At 36.8% G+C, this 23,360-nt stretch overlaps 1 protein-coding gene across 1 annotated transcript in view; it reads left to right on the top strand.

Moving 5' to 3' along the window:
* Window positions 1-23,360, top strand: part of lrba (LPS-responsive vesicle trafficking, beach and anchor containing) — a 316,503-nt gene that overhangs the window by 89,767 nt on the left and 203,376 nt on the right. The window contains exons 16-25 of the mRNA XM_016559864.1: window positions 361-458; window positions 1,261-1,353; window positions 4,053-4,161; window positions 4,840-4,921; window positions 7,585-7,708; window positions 7,840-8,032; window positions 18,486-19,781; window positions 19,956-20,131; window positions 20,567-20,720; window positions 21,949-22,129. Coding sequence (XP_016415350.1) covers window positions 361-458; window positions 1,261-1,353; window positions 4,053-4,161; window positions 4,840-4,921; window positions 7,585-7,708; window positions 7,840-8,032; window positions 18,486-19,781; window positions 19,956-20,131; window positions 20,567-20,720; window positions 21,949-22,129 — 2,506 coding nt within the window. The remainder of the gene's footprint in view (window positions 1-360; window positions 459-1,260; window positions 1,354-4,052; window positions 4,162-4,839; window positions 4,922-7,584; window positions 7,709-7,839; window positions 8,033-18,485; window positions 19,782-19,955; window positions 20,132-20,566; window positions 20,721-21,948; window positions 22,130-23,360) is intronic.

Here is a 23,360-nt window from a genome sequence, read left to right as displayed (position 1 = left end):
TGGGCCTCTCTGTCTCTCTCTCTCTCTCTCTCTCTCTCTCTATATATATATATATATATAGAATATTGTCTTTCTAATGTTTTTAAAAACACAATGGGGCACCAATTTTTATGCTTTTTGAAAGTGCCATTTACTCACTAATAATTTCCTGTCATAGAAGCATATCTATATGTAATGGATTAATTCTAATGTTAGATTAATGTAGACACAGATTACAATGTAAGATCCCCTACTGCTATAATCACGATGACGTTTAAATCCTAGAACAATTTTTGCAATGCTGTCTTGAATGACACCTGACTCTGACATATGCTTATTTATTTTACTTATTTTATTTTATTAATAATTTTTTTTAAACAGGATGATAATCTGATGGATGTTCTCCAGCTTCTGGTGGCACTGATGTCTGAGCACCCTGTATCAATGGTTCAAGCCTTCGATCAGCGAAATGGAATACGGTGAGAGCTGTTGTTGCCCCTTACAACCAGACATGATATTCTTCAACCCACATCTTTATTAAAAACCATAAATAAACCTGGGAAAAAAAGTTCTGACAAATGAATTTGAATTAATCACTGTGGAATAAGGCGAGGCCACAATACCTCATTCATAGCAGAGACATCTGAGTCCTGCTTAACAAAACCTATAAAAACACTTTCATAGTTTCACCTGATACCTATGCTGCTGTACTGAGCTTATACGGGCTGCATTTACATTTCCAAAGCCTTTATAGACATGCTAGTTCCACTGACAGCCATGGGGTTAAATGTGCACACTAGCGGGGGGGCATCTGGACGGCTCGTCATGATAAAACACAGGGCCTCACTTTCATTTTAGATCTGACAACCTCATTCAAATCACACTTCCATCAAATCCTACTCCAGAAGAAAATAGGCAGATTTATTTTAATATGTAGACAGTGTAATAGTCTCGGTTACATCTGAGTGTACACGTCAGCTCTTGTGAGATCTGTGTACATACCAGACTGCTTCGCTGGTATTTTCCTTTGTCAGAAAGAAACACTGTGATTGAAAACCAAAATTCAACACCATACTTAAGCTTACCCAATTGTAAATTTGTTTTAAATATCTAATAAATATGGTCACACATTTGTTAAAAAACTATTTTGTTTTTATGTACATTTTTTAAATGTAATTTTTATAAATATGTACTTTATTTTTTTAAATGTTCCTTGTACATTTATTTTGTATCATTTTTTCCATCTGTTGTTTTCCATCTGTTCTCTTTGGTGAATAACAGGGTCATCTTTAAGCTGCTCGCATCCAAAAGTGAAGGGATTCGTGTGCAGGCACTCAAAGTCTTGGGCTACTTTCTCAAATATTTGTCACCAAAGTGAGTTACTTTATTATTTGAAATAAGGGCTTATAATAATACTGTTAATCATATTAGTAGCAATAACACGTTAACCTTGTATTAATATGTGATTCCTATACTGTACATGATTCAATCCGAATCATGTACATTTATTTTACAAAATGTTTCAGTAGTGGATGGTCTAGCTATAAATATTTAGCAGAAATAAACTCCCAGCATACCATCAAATGAGTTGAAGGCTGATTTTTTTTTCTTTCTTAAAATGAACGATTTAAAATAAGCGACTTGGTCTTTTCCCAGAGTGAATTCAGCTGGGTTATTTTGATAACAAATTACCCTCACTCCAATATTAATTCATGCAGCATGGAAATATTTATGCGCTAATGTAGTCAAAGTCTGTAATCGTGTGTGAGTATTTTTCCAAATGCAGTTTCTGTGGTGTTTGATAGATAAAGCTCACTTTCATTTATAATCCCATTTGCTTCATGTGAATTTCCCCCAGAAGGAATCTGACCGCCAAGTGTTTTTAAAATAGATGCAACTTCATTCCGTGACTGCGAAAGATATTTTTCAGACGCTTTGGGCTGCAGCTATGCCCTGTTGGGGTTCTGGTTTTATTTGAAGTAGATCACAGTGTGGGTTTGGTGCTGATGTTTTGGATGCCATGCTTTTTAGGACAAAGTCAGAGGTCATGCTGGCTCACGGCCTGTTCTCTCTGCTCACTCTCTCTCTCTCTCTCTCTCTCTCTATATATATATATATATATAGAATATTGTCTTTCTAATGTTTTTAAAAACACAATGGGGCACCAATTTTTATGCTTTTTGAAAGTGCCATTTACTCACTAATAATTTCCTGTCATAGAAGCATATCTATATGTAATGGATTAATTCTAATGTTAGATTAATGTAGACACAGATTACAATGTAAGATCCCCTACTGCTATAATCACGATGACGTTTAAATCCTAGAACAATTTTTGCAATGCTGTCTTGAATGACACCTGACTCTGACATATGCTTATTTATTTTACTTATTTTATTTTATTAATAATTTTTTTTAAACAGGATGATAATCTGATGGATGTTCTCCAGCTTCTGGTGGCACTGATGTCTGAGCACCCTGTATCAATGGTTCAAGCCTTCGATCAGCGAAATGGAATACGGTGAGAGCTGTTGTTGCCCCTTACAACCAGACATGATATTCTTCAACCCACATCTTTATTAAAAACCATAAATAAACCTGGGAAAAAAAGTTCTGACAAATGAATTTGAATTAATCACTGTGGAATAAGGCGAGGCCACAATACCTCATTCATAGCAGAGACATCTGAGTCCTGCTTAACAAAACCTATAAAAACACTTTCATAGTTTCACCTGATACCTATGCTGCTGTACTGAGCTTATACGGGCTGCATTTACATTTCCAAAGCCTTTATAGACATGCTAGTTCCACTGACAGCCATGGGGTTAAATGTGCACACTAGCGGGGGGGCATCTGGACGGCTCGTCATGATAAAACACAGGGCCTCACTTTCATTTTAGATCTGACAACCTCATTCAAATCACACTTCCATCAAATCCTACTCCAGAAGAAAATAGGCAGATTTATTTTAATATGTAGACAGTGTAATAGTCTCGGTTACATCTGAGTGTACACGTCAGCTCTTGTGAGATCTGTGTACATACCAGACTGCTTCGCTGGTATTTTCCTTTGTCAGAAAGAAACACTGTGATTGAAAACCAAAATTCAACACCATACTTAAGCTTACCCAATTGTAAATTTGTTTTAAATATCTAATAAATATGGTCACACATTTGTTAAAAAACTATTTTGTTTTTATGTACATTTTTTAAATGTAATTTTTATAAATATGTACTTTATTTTTTTAAATGTTCCTTGTACATTTATTTTGTATCATTTTTTCCATCTGTTGTTTTCCATCTGTTCTCTTTGGTGAATAACAGGGTCATCTTTAAGCTGCTCGCATCCAAAAGTGAAGGGATTCGTGTGCAGGCACTCAAAGTCTTGGGCTACTTTCTCAAATATTTGTCACCAAAGTGAGTTACTTTATTATTTGAAATAAGGGCTTATAATAATACTGTTAATCATATTAGTAGCAATAACACGTTAACCTTGTATTAATATGTGATTCCTATACTGTACATGATTCAATCCGAATCATGTACATTTATTTTACAAAATGTTTCAGTAGTGGATGGTCTAGCTATAAATATTTAGCAGAAATAAACTCCCAGCATACCATCAAATGAGTTGAAGGCTGATTTTTTTTTCTTTCTTAAAATGAACGATTTAAAATAAGCGACTTGGTCTTTTCCCAGAGTGAATTCAGCTGGGTTATTTTGATAACAAATTACCCTCACTCCAATATTAATTCATGCAGCATGGAAATATTTATGCGCTAATGTAGTCAAAGTCTGTAATCGTGTGTGAGTATTTTTCCAAATGCAGTTTCTGTGGTGTTTGATAGATAAAGCTCACTTTCATTTATAATCCCATTTGCTTCATGTGAATTTCCCCCAGAAGGAATCTGACCGCCAAGTGTTTTTAAAATAGATGCAACTTCATTCCGTGACTGCGAAAGATATTTTTCAGACGCTTTGGGCTGCAGCTATGCCCTGTTGGGGTTCTGGTTTTATTTGAAGTAGATCACAGTGTGGGTTTGGTGCTGATGTTTTGGATGCCATGCTTTTTAGGACAAAGTCAGAGGTCATGCTGGCTCACGGCCTGTTCTCTCTGCTCACTGAACGGTTGATGCTCCACTCAAACCAGTTCACAGTCACAACATACAACGTGCTGTTTGAGGTCAGTCTCATATATTGATATGATTTTTTTTTAAATGTCTGCTTATATCACTTTGTTTTATAATACTATAATATTATGTGAATGTCACCAAAACGTTACATTTTCCCAGTTGCATTTTTTAGGCAAAAAGGCATGCTTTGGACATGTGGTGCTCATGCCAGACAGGCAAATCTGGCCTGCTTTGTATTGATCTGCTTTTCCACTCTTTTTTGTGGTATCTATCAATAAAAAGTGTCAAAAGCCTCTGATGTTTTTTACATTTTTTAATTCACTTAAATAATTTAAAAATGATTTTTCTGTTATCTGTACTTTAGGTAGTTTAGTGAAGATTCTTGACAGATAATATTAACTAGGCTACTATTTTGAATTCATATATTCAATTATTGAAGCGTGTTTTCATTTACTTTCTCTCATATATATATATATATATATATATATATATTTTTTTTTTAATCTTTATGAGTTGTTTTTATTTTGTATTTGGAAATGTGCTGAAATCCTGATTTAAAAATGTTTTTGCCAGTTTTGCCAGTTGGATAATGATTGTTTTGAATCTGTTGTTATATATCATTGTTGTTATTTTTATGTAACTGGGTACTCCTTCTCATCCCTAATCTGGATTTTGGTGCTTAACTGTATATCAGTGACGAACCAGAGCTTACTTGTAATTTTCTCCAGATTCTTACGGAGCAGATCTGTACTCAGGTCATTCACAAACAGCACCCAGACCCCGATTCCACTGTGAAGATTCAAAACCCTCGTAAGTTATATGACACACAATCTCTTCGCCTGTAACACCAGTAATTAAATGTGCATGTGCACACTTTATTAAATATTTGTTAATAGATTCAATAAATATATTTTTAACTAATAATACTACTTTTAACTTGAAATATTTTTTATTGAAATACATCTGACTGTTTTTATTAAAGGAACCATTTTATTTGTATAACTTTCTTTTTGATTATGTATTTCTACTTTTTTTTGTTTATATTAAGTTTTTTTATTATTTTTTTAACTTTACCTGCATTTCTCAGAGAAATCGCAAATTATAAATGTTTTGAAGAAATATATACAAATAAAGTTATTTAGTTTACTTGCAGCACAGAATACAATATTTACATTCATCACCTCATTCAGAGATACAGTAGCGGTCAACATTACGCCGGTGCGTTCTATACCGGCTCTCGTACTATGTATGAAAACATGTCCTTACATGAGAGACGGCAAGATCACAAGCAGAGCCTGCCTCCTATTGTAAAATGGCTTAACTCTGCTTATTTTTACTCATGATTTACAATAATAGTGTTAAGCGAGTCTCATTTCATATTTCTGTTCCTGATGCGGTGCAAATCAAACAGCCACCAGTATTTTCTTGCGTCTAATGAAGTATACGGTTACCTCAGACAAATGAAGCTCGTTTGATAGTCACGATTACTCAGATGATAAACACATTAAAAAGTAATTAACTTCCCTCTGTACCACTGAGATTTTTCATTGTATTGCTTTCACACTGACAGTCACCACTGATGAGCTACCACTAAATATTGTAGAAACTTAATTTGCTGTGAAGTTGCTTTGCAATGATTTGTATCGTGAAAAGCGCTGTACAAATAAACTTGAATTGAATTGAATTGAAATTCGCAACCAGCTAGTTTCTGAATATTAGATGGTTGAATTCTGTCTTATAATGAGATGCCTTTATTTCCAGCCTCAGTTTATGCTCAATTTTACATGCGTCTCCTTTAAATTCAGCACAGGATTTGGCAGCAATCAGATACTCTGGTTTTAATGTAAAAAGTGAAACTAATATTGTATACTGATCCATATCGGATCTTTCGCTAATGAAGCTTAATTCTGAGGTACTGCAGGCAGCTGATTAGAGCTGTATTTACATGGAGATGTGACCATGTACACAAACCACTTGCCAGTCAGAGGGACGACAGTGAATTACAGATCCTGGGTCGGTTCTAGAGCGCTCAGATGGAGATGGTAGACCAACAGAGTCTGATTCAAGGCCATCTCATATATGATCAGAGAGTGAGCACAGCAGAGTTTCAGCTTTCTTCTGTGTCTCCTTGATTTGATCTGTGTTGAAGCCTCTAAATGGCTCTGATTGCAGTCTTTAGCCATGTCAGACCCAATCAAACAAACTGAGGAAGCAAAAGTTTCTTTTAAATTAAACTCCGGGACAAACCAGGACCAAATGGTGATTGGAGAGCGAAAAAAACAGAAAAGTGCAGAGATACATGCAAAGGTAATTTTCTACTGGTAAGGTTCAGTGACTCTAATTTGAGTGAGTAAGGCGTAGAAACAACACAATTCTGCTGGAACGAGTGAGAGCATTGGTTACAGATGCTGTCGTGCTCTAAACTCCCTGTGACGGCTGAAACTTGAGCTGCTCTTCTCAACCTAATGCATGCTGACATTGTCTAGATAATTCATCTAAACAACCAATCTTTCCAGTTTAAGCTAACGCTCTGTTCCAGGAAGCCACGACTTTAGCTGCAGAGTTTAGACCATACCGACCTCATGATGTAGAGTATACTTTTACTCCCTCCACAATATATGCAGGTTATTTCCTCACTAAACAATTAACATGTATCCGTTTTATAAAAAAATCTTTCTTTCTTTCTTTCTCCTCCTTGATTCACACACACACACATATATATATATATATATATATATATATATATATACATTGACACTGCCATTCAAAAGTTTGGGGCCGGTAAGATTTTTTTTTTTTGTCTCTTATGTTCACCAAGGTTTCATTTATTTGATGAAAAATACAGTAAATTGTGAAATATTATTACAAATTCAAATACATTTTATTTTATTAGATATTAGTTTTTTTTTTCTAATGGCAAAGCTGAATTTTCAGCATCCATTACTCTAGTTTTCAGTGTGACAAGCTTTAAGAAATCATTCAGATATGCTGATTTGGTTGTCAAGGAAATTTTTTTAAAAATTATTATTATCAGTATTGAAATACTTAATATTTTTGTGAAAATCATGATACATTTTTTGGGGGGATTCTTTGATGAACAAAGTTCAAAAGAACAGTTTATTTGAACACTTTTTTGTTACATTATAAATGTATTTACTGTAACTTTTGATAAATTTTATGCATCCTTCCTGAATAAAAGTTAAAAAAGAAATACTGACTCCAAACCTTTGAAATGGTGTTTAGTATGTTTGTCCATGTACATTTTACAAAATTTTGCATTTTTTAAAAATAACTAAGTAAAAAAGACAGTCAACAAAATCTGTATCCAAAACTCTATTGTGTAAAAACAAAAACTTAAGTGACGACTGTCCTTTTAATGGTTCATAAGCTTTTTAAAAACAAGGCATTCAGATACAATGTGAAACAGTACTGTTCTTTCATGGGCATTAAAGGCAGATATTTTGTCCCATCAGAGATCCTAAAAGTGATAGCTGCTCTTTTAAAGAACGCTTCTCCAGGAGCAGAAAGCATGGAAGTACGGCGTATCTTCCTCTCAGATATGATCAAACTCTTCAACAACAGCCGAGAGAACCGCAGGTGAGGACACACGCGCACACACACACACACACACACACTCACTCTGTTACTTGAATCTGTTTTTAAATACATCTAATTATGGTGATTACATGGTGAGTACAGGTTTTTTATGAACTTGTTCTTTTCTGTAGGAGTCTTTTGCAGTGCTCGGTGTGGCAGGAGTGGATGCTGTCTTTGTGCTTTATAAACCCCAAGAACAGCGAGGAGCAGAAGATCACAGAGATGGTGTACGCCATCTTTCGCATCCTTCTTTATCACTCCATTAAGTATGAGTGGGGTGGCTGGCGCGTGTGGGTCGACACACTCTCCATTACGCATTCCAAGGTTAGGACCCAAACGCACACACAAAACAACACATGGATGGATGTATTACACGTATGTTACTTGCAGTCATGAATGTTTATTTGAATTCACAAAACTTGGTGCTCTTTCATAGAACACAGGAAATTATTTATGCCTACATTATTATTTGTATTATTCTTTTTATTATTATTATTACAACCGAACAACAGCTAATAGTAACAAATGAACATACACTACTTTTTAAAAAAAAATTGGAAGGAAGTCTCTTATGTTCACCCTGGCTGCATTTACTTAATCAAAAGTACAGTAAATGTAGTAATAATATTGTGAAGGTTCATTACAATTTGAAATAACTGTTTTCTATTTTAATATATTTTAAAATGTTATTTATTCTTTTGATGGCAAAGCTGAATTTTCAGCAACCACCTGTCTTTAGTGTCACATGATCCTTAAGAAATAATTTTAATATTTGGTGGCTTATTTGTTGTTCAAGTAACATTTCTTATCAGTATCAGTGTTGTATCAGTACAGTTATACTGCTTAATATTTTTGTGGAAACTGTAATAGTTTTTTTCAGGATTCACTGACGAGTAGAATAGGAATAGGAATAATAGTATTACCTCATATAATAATAGTATAGAATAATAGTAGTACCTCAAACTTTTAAATGGTTGTTGTGTACAAATTTTTGGACTTTGCCTCCTTCAAAAGTCCATCAAAAAACGTTTATCACCATTTCTCTCTTCCTTTCTTCAGCACTGACTGTACTCTTGTAGTTGGTTCCTTCTCTCATTGCCTTTTCCCCTCCTGTGCTCAGGCTCTCTGCATCATCTGTAATCCACTGGGTTCTCACTGCAGAAACCTGACTGTTATTACGCTCTATAATCAACTAGACTTCTCAGATTCGAATCTGAATTCTTCCACTGCCAAACCCTCTGTTCATACTTTTATTTACAGATTGAATTGCTTCTTTAATGTATTTGAGAACTCTCAGTTTTCTGAGCTTTCCAACTTCAGAAATATCTATTTTAAGATGCTCTATTGATATTGTAATATGGACATGGTTGCAAGCGTAGTGAAGTCATTTGGTGTCAGACTGTGGCTTTGGGCACCAGCTGCTGGCATTGCACCATTGCTTCGCTCTGCTTGAGTTCTTGTCACTGGCCACTTGGGGGTGCAGCTGGGCTGTGCTATGCAGTGAGGTCTGTAGTGCTCAGTGTGCTTATTCGTCAGCATATGCAGTCTTGTTACAGACTCAGATTTACTTCAAGTTTGTTATTTCTGTGGTACTATCCAAAGGGAATTGCAAAAATAATGACGGCTTTCCCAAACACTTCTCATCTCCCATTGGCTGGACAAACAGCTTCCACAGACTTATGCCACTGACTAGGCCAGTGTTGCTACTGTATGTCAGGCTGGTCAGGATTCTCAAATAAACATCTTGAAATGTCTCGATAGCACCACAGAGCCACAGTGATTAAGGGAATTTTCAGAAAAATAAATGTAAATTGTAGGGCTGTGTATTGGCAAGAATCTGGCGATACGATACGTATCACGATACAGGGGTTGCGATACGATATGTTGCGATACTGTAAGCAAGGCGAAATATTGGGATATTTCTTATTTTCAGAATAGGATATGATTTTAGGAAAGCTGTCATTAAGAACACACCACCATATGCAAACCTTAGCAATAAATAAATAAATAAAAAACAAAACACAGTGGGATCTGCATTTGCAATAATCAGTCCCTGTAACATTCAACGTTATTGAACCCCTTTTTGTGAAGTACGAGTAAAGGGGGGAAAATTTAAGTGCTTGCAGGATCCTTTACTTAAATGTATGTATAAAATGTATTTTATAAAAAGACCATATATCTTTTTAGACCCTGCTTTAAAGGTTCACAGTTTAAGTTTACAATTGTAACATACAATGTCATAACATTTTGATCTGAACAAAAGAATTACATCTGCTTAATATCAATGAAAAATAAAGTGCTTGCAGGATTCCTAAAGAAAACAAAACAATTTTGAAGCAATAAAATAAATAAAGATTTCAACTTGGATTTCACAGGTTTTTCAGTTTTGTATTTATGTTCTGCGTGGAATCGCTGAGACCGCGTTGCGAGCACCGTCCCAACTGCACAAAATGCCCCCTATCCACGACCCTACCGCCCGCCGCGCCCCGCACGAAGGCTTTCCACGTGACTGGACACGGCAAGCGGTGGAACTGAGGCGGCGCCCGCGCCACGGTTTCGCGGTGAACGTTACCACAAAGCCCAAATAACGCCACATTTCAGCTTTGTACACCGAGGCGGGAACTGGAACAATTCTTTCATCCTCCATTACTAGCAGCGAACTATATTGACGCTAACATTAGTGGCATGCCCTTATGCTAGTATTTCCTGTCACTGTTTGACTGCTATCTAGCGGTCGGGATATAAACTCAAAGCGAAACAACTACCATTAATCTTGTATGATTTTTTTTTTTTTAAATATCGATATTCCGTTTTTGAGAATTGATACAGTATCGCCAAACAAAATATCGCGATACTCACGTGTATCGATATTTTCTTACACCCCTAGTAAATTGTACAAAAAATGAACTGTAACACAGAGATGCCCAAACCAGGGCCCATGGGTCAAAATAGGTTTGTGACGACCTTTGCTTTGGCCTGGCCATGTCATTTCTCAAAGGGGGGAAAACATGCCACTGAAGCATTAGATGATCAGTCTTCATTTCTAATTCATCTCTTTGTTTGAACATTTTTTTTATTTGTTTTTGCATTGAGAATGTAGAGAACGTAAGTGAATTTGATAAAAAAAAAATCTTTATGGAATATAGTTATTATTGATTTTATGATATTAGGATATTATGCAACATTTACTTTCAGTCTGCGACCAGAAATCAAGTTTGAATTTTGGCCCTTCATAGTAAAAAAGTTTGGCACATCTGCTATCAATGCTTTACTGTCAGTTGTCTTTGCATATTAATCTCATAATTTAGTTTTTTTAAATACAAATTCCACACTTCACCTTTAAAGATGACAAAGAAACACACACACACACACACACACACACACACAGTCACAATAGGACAGGATCTCAGCAGTGTGTTGTTTAGGCAGTTGTTCAGTGTTTGTGATTGTGCTCTGCCCCCAGGCTGTAAGCATCTCTTGACACTGGCCACTTGAACAATTGAATGGTTATATATGGCTATTAAAGTGAAAGTTCCCTGAAAATATACATTTGTCCTCATTTGCTCACCCTCATGTTGTTCCAAACCTATATGGCCATTGAGTTGAGTTAGCCATTGACTTTTACTGTATGTTATACAATGACCATCATACACTTCATGATTTTCTATAAACTCTTGTCAACTCAAATCTGCAGGCTCTGACTTTCGACTTGTATGGGGGGGGGGGGGGATGCATTTTAAGATAAAAATTATATCGATGATAGATACTAATGGTAATATGTAAAGACATACCTTATTTAAAAAATAAATAAATACATTTTATTTTTTTCAGTCACACCCCATAGTTAATTGTCAAATTACATTATACACAGTAAAATAAAACATAATCTATTGGTGGATTGAGCAGCGATAAAGTATTGCAGCATGCTTTGCTTTCATTCTTTTTTCATGCAGACATGTTATATTTGAGCATGCTTGCATTCCTTAAGTAGCTCACTGCTGAGCAAGTGCACACAAATTGATCATTCCCCTTCCTATGGGTCAAGCCTGTAATTGCTTTTTTGCGCTATAATTGCACAAGATTAATGCAGGTAAGGTCCTGTTCTGTTTACAGTGTCTCTGCTCTGATCTAAAAACAGAAAAGGGGGTTGTGCGTATGAACTGAAAAGGTGCAGCAGCGCAGAGCTAGAGAGATACATGCATCTGCTGAGGGAAAAAAAGCTAAAGAAACTCAATTGCAATTTTATTGTCCGGCGTGATAGATTTCCTGCCAACTCTGGAGTAGGAGAGCTGTTTGTCACTGTAGCTCTCCCTTTCAGCTGCAGGGGCTGACTGTGTGTGTGTTTGAGTGTGGGGGGAGAGAGAGAGACATTGTGTGTAGAATAGAAAGAGCGTGTGTTTGCATCTTAGTGATGCACAGTATATGTGAGTGCTGAATGGTATGTGTGGTTTTTAGGTTGTAGTATACAAGGTCTCCAGATCCCCATGTTTGAACACATTTAATATTCATCTCAAATGGCCTTGGCAATCATTAGGACAAGTCCTCATAAATTCAACCAGCCTTTTGGGAACCCCCTGGTAAATAAATACATGCTCTTGGGCAAACATACGTATATTTAGACAAGCATGCAAAGCTTGTTTTTTCTCCTCACCTGTTCAATTGTTTTTCCAGTTTACTGTAGAGTGCTGTCTATCAGAATATTTCTTAAATATATTATTATAACATAAACATGAAATATTTCTTAAATATATAATTTTATATTGAGTTCATTCTGTGACTACAGTTCATTTTCATTACATAATAATAATATTCTTAACACAAAGATTTTAGCAAGTGTGCTGTTGTCTGATTGTTGCTTGCTTGTGTTTTACTGGGCATGTGTGTTTCAAAAGAGATGAAGTCTCCTTTCCAGCCAGCCCATTGTAGGCAGGCAGATGTTTCCGCAGATGGGCCTGCTGACACCACAGCTTACCCAAGGTGCCCCTGTCCCAGCACTGCACATAAATGAGACTGGCTCCACACAGTTACTGTAGGGACAGTTTTCTGCTGAAAGTGATCACCTTGTGAAAGACTTGGTGCCCTCTATGCTTTCCTAGTCAGCACTCTTCTGTTCCACTGTAAAGAACATCTTAATGGGTGAAGGAGACGTTGTAATGGTCCTGCAAAAGTGGATGCTCTTCTGGAGCTCTTAGTTTCCTTCTAGAATGCTCTATTGAGAGTTCTATCTCCTCTGGGGCATCACACTATGCTTTTGTGTTCTCCAAGGGAAGAAGAAAGTATTCTGAAGCAAAGTCATGAATTAGCATATAAGCATTTATAAGAATGTATTTATTTAGAGCACATTATTTCAGCATCATATTGGCTGAGAGCCTTTTCCAGTGGTGCAATATTCTAGTAAATACAGAACTCCAACCATTTCAACGTTTGTATCACTCCGGTTGCAGTATTTCTCACAGCAAGTGTCATGGTGGATGCCCAAATCCACTATAATGTTATAAATAGTACTGTTTTGGTGTTACAGAATTTAGTTTTAAGAGTTGGGTGAAAATGTTCTTGTTTAGACTTCAAATATGTGATTTATTAATAAACACATTGACTATTTGAAAATTTGCTTCACCGCTTTCGGAGATGTGAGCTCCAGGGCGTCAGCGGCTGTTCAGCGCTCATGAACCCGCCGCGCTGCCTTTGTATTTTTGACTGAATTCCATAGCAACTTTTATGATGGCTGTTGTTGTTTATTATATATTATTATTATTCAATAAATAATATTTTATGTAAATAATAATAGCATTTAATAGTAGTTTTTAGTATTGGGAAATCTTGTGTGTGTTCCTGATGGTTCTAAACTGACGTTTTCAAATTAGCAACGAGACTTGGTCTCAGCTGTAAACTGTCAAACTGAGATTTGAATCTATGGCGGAAGGAAGTAGTTCCACACAAAAGGGTTTTTTAAAGACATTCCATTGTTGTTTTTTATGTCTTTACACACTCATGCGGTCGAATACAATATCACACGAGTAGCCGTGTGATATGGCTGTATATCAGCACAGCTGTGATTACTGTACCTACGGCTCAATATCTCACTGCTAATCATGTGATATTGCTCATATATAAACTAAAAATTTGTAATTGTATTATATCTTGATGGTGAATTGTGTGATTATCTTGACCTATACTGTATGCCACTATTAATTATTATCCCTTCCCCATTTTTGGCCTCTAGAAAGTAAAGAGACTTTATGGTGTTTTATAGGAAGACTTCTTATACCCTGCAGCTCAAGCAGTACCTTCTTTTCAATCTTTATTTTCTTGCACTTTCTTAACATTCTTAACAATTCTTGTTAACCAACAAGAAACAGATTTAAAAACAAAGATGCTTGTCGTCTTTGACAGTTGTGTGATTCTGGGCCTAATGGAGATGTTGGAAGGAATGACCTGCCTATCTAACAACGTCAAGCCTATTTTGTGGTGTCATGAAGCTGCTTATCGTACTTGACAACAGCAATACTATGGATTTAGAAGACAATGGGATCCAGTACTGGAACATTGCTTGTAAAGATAGAGGCATACCTGCAGTCAGTCTGTATTGAATAAACTCATAGGCCGGCATGCAAACTGGCCTTAGAACATGGATAACATTGACAGTAACATTGACATTGACAGTGATAAAACCATTCACATTCTTGACATTCATTTTGCAAGCTTATCATACCATCATAAAAGCAAAGCTTAAAGAATTTCCTGAGTGTTTTATGACCAACCTTTTTTGTTTAGCCATTTTACAGAAATTTCTAAGATGGCAATCTCTTTCATCTTAGTATTATTGTATAGTAGCTTAGTATTATCATTGTATTGTTCCACTTTTTCTAATTTTAAGAATAAGCCCAGCGAGTGAAAAAAATCTGTCAGTGGATCAAAACTAAATACAACACTTTTCTTCAAAACAAAGTATGTTACACAGTTTTGCTTCGCAGGTGCTTTTGCCACTTTTAATGTTATGTTTAGATTTTTTAACTGTAAAACAAGAGAGTCATTCTGCTTGTCTTTCCTGAGTTTCTCTTTGTGTACCTTTATTGTACACTTATGCAGACAGCTGTGAGCGTATCGAAGGGAGGAAAAAAACTAACAGTGTCTTTTGGACAGAAAAGAAGGGATTCAGTCTACTGACCACATTGATTTTTGCAGGAATGGAATCGCATTTAGCTAATCCAATTAGAGCATTCTCAGGGTCCCTATTTCCCCTTTGTTTTGCGGTTACTCACTATCTATTGATCTAAATGGGGCTCCCTACCAGCCCTACAGTGAGAGTCTGGCCAACTGCTCCCTGCTGATCTAAGATCAGTGATTTAAGCGCTGTGTCTGTCTGTTGCTGAGCTTGCAGTCTGATTGCTGCAAGTTCTGCTAGATCATCAGTCTGATGCTGGATGAATCTTCCCTTGAATTAGGGATGCATGCATGTATTTATTTATCTATCTTATACTTAATTTTTATTTGTTAATTTTAGTGATCGACCGATATTGATATTTTATAACCGATACCGATACCAATTATTTGCATGTTTATGTGCCCGGTAACCGATATGCAGAAACGAACGAATGCACCCACGTGCGAGCGAGCGATTGTGAAGCATTGCAAACAAGTGTGTCGGTTTAATTACAAAAACTGCAGTGTTATCACCTCATTGCTGAGAAATATATGTAGCTTTTAGCTGTTGCATTTTCAAAATTCACGGGGCGGGGGTTGAAAACCAGCTCCAAAATGTGCAATTTCTTACCTATAAAAAGTTTCCATCTCAATAAAATGCGAGCGCATACAGCACGCCGGCATTAAAAATCGTTATGAGCAAACGTGTCGCCCTCGCATTGGGAGTTCTGTGGAGAATCGGATATGTGTGTTTAGACGTAGGTCGGATGTCCAGATATCAGATGTGTATCCGATTAAAATCCACATGTGGAAGTGGCTCAGATCGGATGCAAAAAAATCGGATCTCGTGCGGGTTTTTGTGTTTACACATGTGCAACAAATTCCGATCTGCGTCAGATGTGAGCGAAAGATCGGATTTTTTGTGCCAGTGTAAACGCAGCCTAAGAGTCTTGATTTGATTACCACGGCAAACAGTGAGTCAATTGGTCATGTGCAGTACAGAATCTGCAAACATATCCTTGCACATGACAGCAAAAAACGCACGCAATAGGCTAAAGCGTGCCGCAAAGTCCCAGCAAAAGTAATTACCTTGAATCAGGGGGAAATAATGAGATATTTTAATTATTTATTAATAAATTTGTGTTTTCTGAGTCCGTGTCGCAAAGATGAAGACGACGATCCTGATCCTGAGAAATGCATCTTTACGGATTGTATAAAATCCGTAAAAAGAGTTTTTGTTTATGATTCGAATTATTTTGTTTTAAAGTAGTAATTTAAAGCTTTATATATTTAGCAAGTCTGTGAGGCAAGTATTGGCTGAGTTTCGGGTTCATCATTGTGAAGCGCTCCTGGCTGAAATTGCAGAAAGCACATCCTGTATGTATCCTTTATTTTATAAAAGCACAACGCTTTGTTGATATTGTATGTGCACACAAATAAAAGTAGACCCTTTACAGTTCCGAGTGATGTATTACTCTTACCTTTATGAGCAATAATTACGGCATATTTTAAGTTGTTTCCAATGCAAGTGATCGCGCCGGCGTGAGTGAACAGCAATATGAAAGCGGCTTCACGAGACTAATGATGAGCAAATATACAACAGAGAGAGAATTAAATTCAGCGCTTTTATTTCCAACATGCGCTCATTCATGGCTGCATATTATTTAATTCAGGCAAAGTTACGTCTTTATTGGGACAGGACTTGACGGATTATCTTACGTGACTCCGTGAGTTGGTCTCTATTTCTTAGAGCCAAACTGCATAAACTACATATCAGGCATTTATATAATGCATCTAATTTGTGCATAAATGGCTGTTATGTTAAATAAAGTTTACTAACTATAGCAACTATATCAAGTACCTGCACGCCTTTGTTGTTGTCTCGTCTCCCCTCAGACGTGCTGCAATGGCGATCCTGCACGCAATTCTCAAAACGGCCACAAGATGGCGGCCTTTATCGGTGAATCTGATATTACAAAACTGATATCCGATTATGGAAAAATGCTTAAATATCGGGAAAAATATCGGTAAATCGATATATCGGTCGATCTCTAGTTAATTTTGAATTTTTGTCTGGTAAAGTGCAGTTTTGTGCCTGGTGATTCAAAGCTCATTGTCATGTTATGAAAACCTGCACTATATTCTTAGATGAATTGTAGGTTTTCCATGCCCCACATCTAGTTTAGAGAGTTGACCGGAATTAAATAAGATGAGATTGAAACTGATGTCTAGCCCACCCGGTGGCATACAAACTATATTTCAAAACCACATTTCTATAGTTACCCCCTTTCCACTTTATCTCTACAACACACCAAGGGCTCACCATTTGCCGGTTATAGTAAGGTAACTAATGCTTTTCACATGATGTAATACTTTATTGGTACGATGCACAATGTAGCGAGCTGCCAGACAATGAGGTGCTTTTAGTGTGCATATGAGGATTTTTTAAACATTTAACAGCATATGGTATACTTACTGATTCTTGAAGATAATACCTAACAGGATAATATGGGGCCTCATGTGCAGCTTTTAAACCCTTAGTGGTTTACATGAGTTCTAACTTTCATTTTTCACAAATCCTCAAATGCCTTGCAGGCCTTCCAGATATGTTTGGACGTTTATTCGAAATTGAGTGGTTTTATCTGTAAGGCTCCGTCCCTTCATATGGTATCTAATCACAAAGGAGGTGAATGTTTTTCTGAAAATGCACCGTGTGGATTTAATAGCTAAATGTTAAATGCCGAATTGAGCCCAGACTAATGGTCTTGCTAAGAAGAGAGTCAGGAGAGAAAGAAAACTAGCAATACATTTCAGAGCTGTCCGTTCAGAGCAAACAGCCATGGATTACCAATCAGACCACATGGAAGATTAATGGCCAGGCTTGTAGCAGGCTAATTTAGAACAATAACGGCCAATTAATTACGTATAATAAGGCTTTCTTGCCTAAATGCAAATGCTGGCATTGGTGTGGAAGCTGCAAGTTGTTTCTCGTTTCCCCAGTGGTGTGTTTGACTTTCTGTCTGTTGTGTTCTTTGATAAATTGAGGTGTGTTTTGGTGTGCTCAGACTTCTGTATCTGCAGATGCTATGCACTGTCTGCTGCTAATTGTAGTCCTAAATACACATAACCATCTCTCTTTTCACAGTATTTTTTATTCCTGCCTGTTCAGGCTATAGTTCAGATTTTTTTTTTTAACTTTTATTATTGTTATTATATATTTTTATTCAATAATAAAAGTGCCAGAATACATTTTTTTATATATATAAATATTAAGATCTCTTTATAGGACAAATTCATAACAAATAACATATTGAAATATTAATCACTTTGAAAGGTAAATAATTTTTATAAGGGATTATAATTTGCAGAAATAGCTTATTGTAAAGCTAAAATTGTACAGTGTAGCTCCATACATAAAACTTGACAGGAATCATTAAATAAACATGACATAAACAAATGTTCTCCTGAGTCTTGACCCTAGTGGCATTTATACATATATTTATATATATATATATCAATGCCATATAGTCTATTATACTGTACGACAGTTAGTTTGATCTGATTGAGAATTGACTTTTTGCTCCTGTGCATAATTAACATTCCTTCAAACTCTCTTACTGTCTTGTTTCATCAGGTCACCTTTGAGCAACACAAAGAGAATCTGGCCCACATGTTCCTTGAGTACCAGCGGATGGGTTCTGAGGGAGGATCTGAAAGCAGAATCAGAACTGTATCTGGATCCAGTCACGATTCTCAGTTCCTTGCCTCAACCAATGGTGAGCTGAATGCTGACGAGACGGCTCCATCTACAGTAATTGAGCTACGTATTGAGGAGAAGGTCACTGATCAGCCTGGAGACAATGAGGAAAACAGGGCCCAGATCCCAGTCACAGTGTCCAACATTCTGGCCAGAGATGAGGAAGAGAGACAGACAGACACCATTGCCACCTCACCAGAGACAAAGAAAGGGGATAAAGGTGAACAGGACACTACGAAAGAACCAGGAAAGGATACTGAAGTGCAAAATATGGAGGCTAACATGGATGGAGAGCATGCGAGAGTGGAAAGAGTTGAGGCTGACATCACAATGACTGAAGGTAGGGTAAATGAGAAGGAAAGAGCTGATCTGAGTGTAACAGATGATGCGGAAAATAATCAGACTGCAACCGACAAGGATGCCAAAGTTGAAACTGAAGCTGTGAAGATATCAGATGAAGATGATGGTAAAACAAGCACTGCTGAAACTGTACTACATTTTCAAGTAGAAGATAAAGAAAAAAGACCTGGAGATTCTTCTCCTGAAGCTGTAAATGAAGCTAAAGTGGAAGAAAGTTCTGAGGCTTCGGCAAACCAGGAGACCAGCAAAACTGGGGCCTCCATCACGAATGAAGATAGCACAGATGTTTCCTCAGTCAGCAACTTAGTGAAGGTCAGTGATGACAGCACGGAGGAGTCTTCTTTTGTTTCAGCTGCAGCGAGTGAGACTGATGACAATGGTGCTGAAAAGGAAGACGATGGGAAAGAGAAAGAAAAGAAGCTGGAAACCAAAAAAGATGAGAAGCCATTACAAAATGAGAAAGTAGAGGAAACCAAGGCTGAACCAGCTCCCATGGTGGAGGTGGATTTAAACCAAAGCACCTCTATCGATGAGACCAAGCTTCACACAGAGACTATAGCTGGTCATGGTGCTGTTGAGGCTGAGCAAACCCCAGAAGTACTTCCTCCAGATTTGTCCAAGGTGTCTACGGCAGAGGTTAGCCCTTGCACTGAGAGTATCTCACAGGATCCAGGAACTAACCAAGACACTCTGAAGGCAGCAGGGACTGAGACCTCAGCAACTAAAACCAAAGAGATTAAAATTGCTAGACTGGATGTGTCAAGTGTGGCCTCAGACACAGAGAGATTGGAGCTGAAGGACAACTCAACAACAGTAAGTTTTGCAATATTTATAACTGAGGAACATGATACCAGGTTGAGACCTACAGAAATTTACTAAATGTATTGATTATATGAAAAACTGAGATTTTTCACGGGGCAAGAAAATGACTTTCTCTTTAGGTCACACAAAACAAATTTTAGAAGAATAATTGTGTATTTTTTGCAGAATCTGAGCGCAAATCAAGCAGCTGCCTCAAGCCCCTCAGGTCAGGGCAATGAGGGCTCGTCTTCGGCACGGCCCACTATGTTCCGTATCCCAGAGTTCAAGTGGTCTCATATGCACCAGCGCCTTTTGACTGACCTGATGTTCTCTATTGAGACTGATGTGCAGATGTGGAGAAGGTGAGAGAAACACCAGGAACCAAAGATCAAATAGGCAAAGGGATAAAATATCTATACGATAGCTTTTTGTAAAATCAGTATTGATAAAACATATTTATTAACAACCTTTAGGTGTTTAATCTTATTGTTGTTTGAGAAATCCAGTCATATCAATAGTATCCACACAATCAGGAATTTTTTTTTTTAAGGGTGTAATGTGTTTTTTTAGTTTTTTTTTGATAATCGACAGATGCTGTTCATAGTTATTAAGTTAACCTGGGAGGAATATTGAAATATTGAAATGTGCTTTATAATTAAAATAAAAGTAAAGTATGAGAATGTTGATTACCTTGAATTACCCTTCTACTGCCTCACAGACAGCTCCCTTTGATGTTGTAGTAAGTTTCATAACTTCTTTTATCATTTCATAATTAGTTTTCTCACTTCTCCCCACAGTCATTCAACTAAGACAGTTATGGACTTTGTGAACAGCAGTGAGAACGTAGTGTTTGTGCACAACACTGTCCATCTAGTCTCTCAGGTGGTGGACAACCTCATCATGGCCTGTGGAGGAATCCTTCCTCTGCTGTCTGCAGCCACCTCTTCTACGGTTAGTATGTTTGTGTGTTTCCATCAAGTGCATCAAAGTCAAATAGAACTATTGCAATCAGCAATGCTGTCAATATGGGATGCATGAGAGATGGCTCAAAATGTTAAGTAGCTGACAGTAAATGGATGCTTTTACTTGCACTTGCTACTCTTGACAATAGGACAGATAGATTTGTAAAGTTCACTTTGGCATCTCAAGTGTTGTGGCATGATGCAATGCATTTCCCCTGCCACTGATGTGTTTCAGTCCCGCTGAAGGACAGTTAGGACAGTTAGGTTAATTGAATTTGTCCACCCTATTTGTCTGATTTCCTCCATTATCAACATAAAGCTCAGAAGATTTCTGCAGTATTCTTGTCATTATGAAATTCTACATCCCCTGCCCCTCCGAATTAGTTTAGTTTATGTAATATTTTGACTAATTTGATTGTGCTTTAAGCTCCAAAAAATACAATTTTGTTTTTATTTAATACTCCTTCCAGGTTTTATTGTGTACACTTAATATGAAATAAAAAAGTATTGCAATTTTTTATACATTGTAATAACTTACTCTGCCACTGATACACCTTTTCAGGCAACATCACCATGTTTAAGTTTCAATCAGTAGTGTTTCAGGAGGGGAATGGCCTGCACATTTGCATTCAGATCCATTCCTGTATGGAATGACTTATACTGTTCACTATCCAATCAATTTCTGATAGAAAAGCTATACCCCAATCAACATATTTGTTTCTCATTAAATATCCTGTTTCACTCAAGATGCCATTTTACAAAAGTAAAATGGGTTGCAGACACAGTTTCATGGTGACTTTAAATCCTATCTGCAGCTTTTGCCTCATACAGGAAATGTCTAAAAAAAATCCCAAGCTCCCATATTTTTCAAGATCCTTGATGGTTTTCCCATGCCATTCACAGCAGCTCTCACATCAGAGTAAAAGGATCATTTCAGTCAAGTCTGAGAGGACCCTTAAATCATGGTGTGATAATGTGTACATACTGAATTAACAACGATCTCATTAGAAGAAAGCGTGCTGGCCCATCTTAATGATGATCATTTATATTCTTACTTTAATGATTGTGAGTAATTTGATTACAATAGCCATGATATTGAAAAGTGAGGGCCATGATAAAGGTGACCATCAGTACATTATGAAGGTTTGAGTGAAGATGGTGCTGATTATGAAGGCTGCAGTTGCATTAATGATGATGATGATGACACTGTCTTGCAGCATGAGCTGGAGAACATTGAGCCATCTCAGGGTTTGTCTGTGGAGGCGTCACTGATGTTCTTGCAGAGGCTGATCAGTCTCGTGGATGTGCTAATCTTCGCCAGTTCACTCAACTTCACAGAAATCGAAGCAGAGAAGAACATGTCCTCTGGAGGAATCCTAAGACAATGCCTACGTTTGGGTATATCTCTCTCTTTCTGTCTTTTTCTTTAGTACTGTTTGCTAAGGCTTGTTATTAATCTATTAAGGCTTGTTACTGTAGCTATTGCTCATATAACTAAACTAATAAACTTTGCCATGTAACCTGTCCCACACTGTTTGTACTACGAACACGTATTTGTACAAATTGTGTGGCTTGTTGTGAGGAGGTGGGCTTTTACTAAGCAACTGGAGATGGCCAAAAATATCCCATAAACTTACATTGACGGTAGGATCTGAGACATATATAGGGACTTGAATCAGTAAGTAATCATCTAGCAACTGCATAGCAACATGCTAAAAATGCTCAAAACACCTTTGTAACATCCTGGCAACTATCCATGACACCCTAGAATTGTGATAGCGAGTTTTGCATGGGCAAGAAACATTTTTTTTTGTGCTAATTAGGGTCAGTAAGAATATTATTTTTGAAAGAAATCGATGTGTGTAGGATTGATTAAAAGTGACATTTATAATGTTTCAAATAACTGCTGTTCATTTGAACTTTCTAAGAAAGGAAAAAATTAAATCGCATCATATGACCCCTTTAATGTTTGATGTTAGCATATGGATGAGCTAAAAGTCTGAAGCACTGAAGCTTTTATATATATCATGGTTACCCGAAAAATATTAAGCTGCTCAACTGATTTCAACATTAATAATAATAGGTGTTTTGCGAGCAGCAAGGATCATGTGACACTGAAGACTAAAGTAATGGCTGCTGAAAATTCAGCTTTAACCATCACAGGAATAAATGACTTTTTAATAAATAACTAAATACATTAATTAATTAATAGAAAATGGTTTTTAAATTATAATAATATTTGAGAGTATTACTGTTTTTACAGTATTTTTGATCAAATAAATGTAGCTCTGACTGCAAAACTCCAAAAACATTAAAAGAATCTTACAGGCCCCAAGCTTTTGAATAGTAGTGTGTGTATCCCCGAGTCACTGCTTGTTCCTCTTCCTCCATGATTGTTTCATTCCTCCATGATTTTTAAATAATGTCCTGCTCTTAATATTTTTTTCTCAACCTGTTTCTCTCAGTCACTGCCCCTCACTACTTAATGTTTGATGTTAGCATTGCGATGAGCTAAAAGTCTGAAGCACTGAAGCTTTGAGCAGAGTCCTTTTTTGCTCATTGATTTCTCTCTATTGGCTCATTTGGTAGAGGTAATAACTGCCTTTCCGTTCTCTTCCCCCACCCCCCA

The sequence above is a fragment of the Sinocyclocheilus rhinocerous genome, unplaced genomic scaffold (assembly GCF_001515625.1).
Source record: "Sinocyclocheilus rhinocerous isolate Xijiao unplaced genomic scaffold, SAMN03320098_v1.1 scaffold1129, whole genome shotgun sequence".
Lineage (NCBI taxonomy): Eukaryota > Metazoa > Chordata > Actinopteri > Cypriniformes > Cyprinidae > Sinocyclocheilus > Sinocyclocheilus rhinocerous.
Note: the sequence above shows the minus strand (reverse complement) of the source record. Positions and strands in the feature narration are given on the sequence as shown.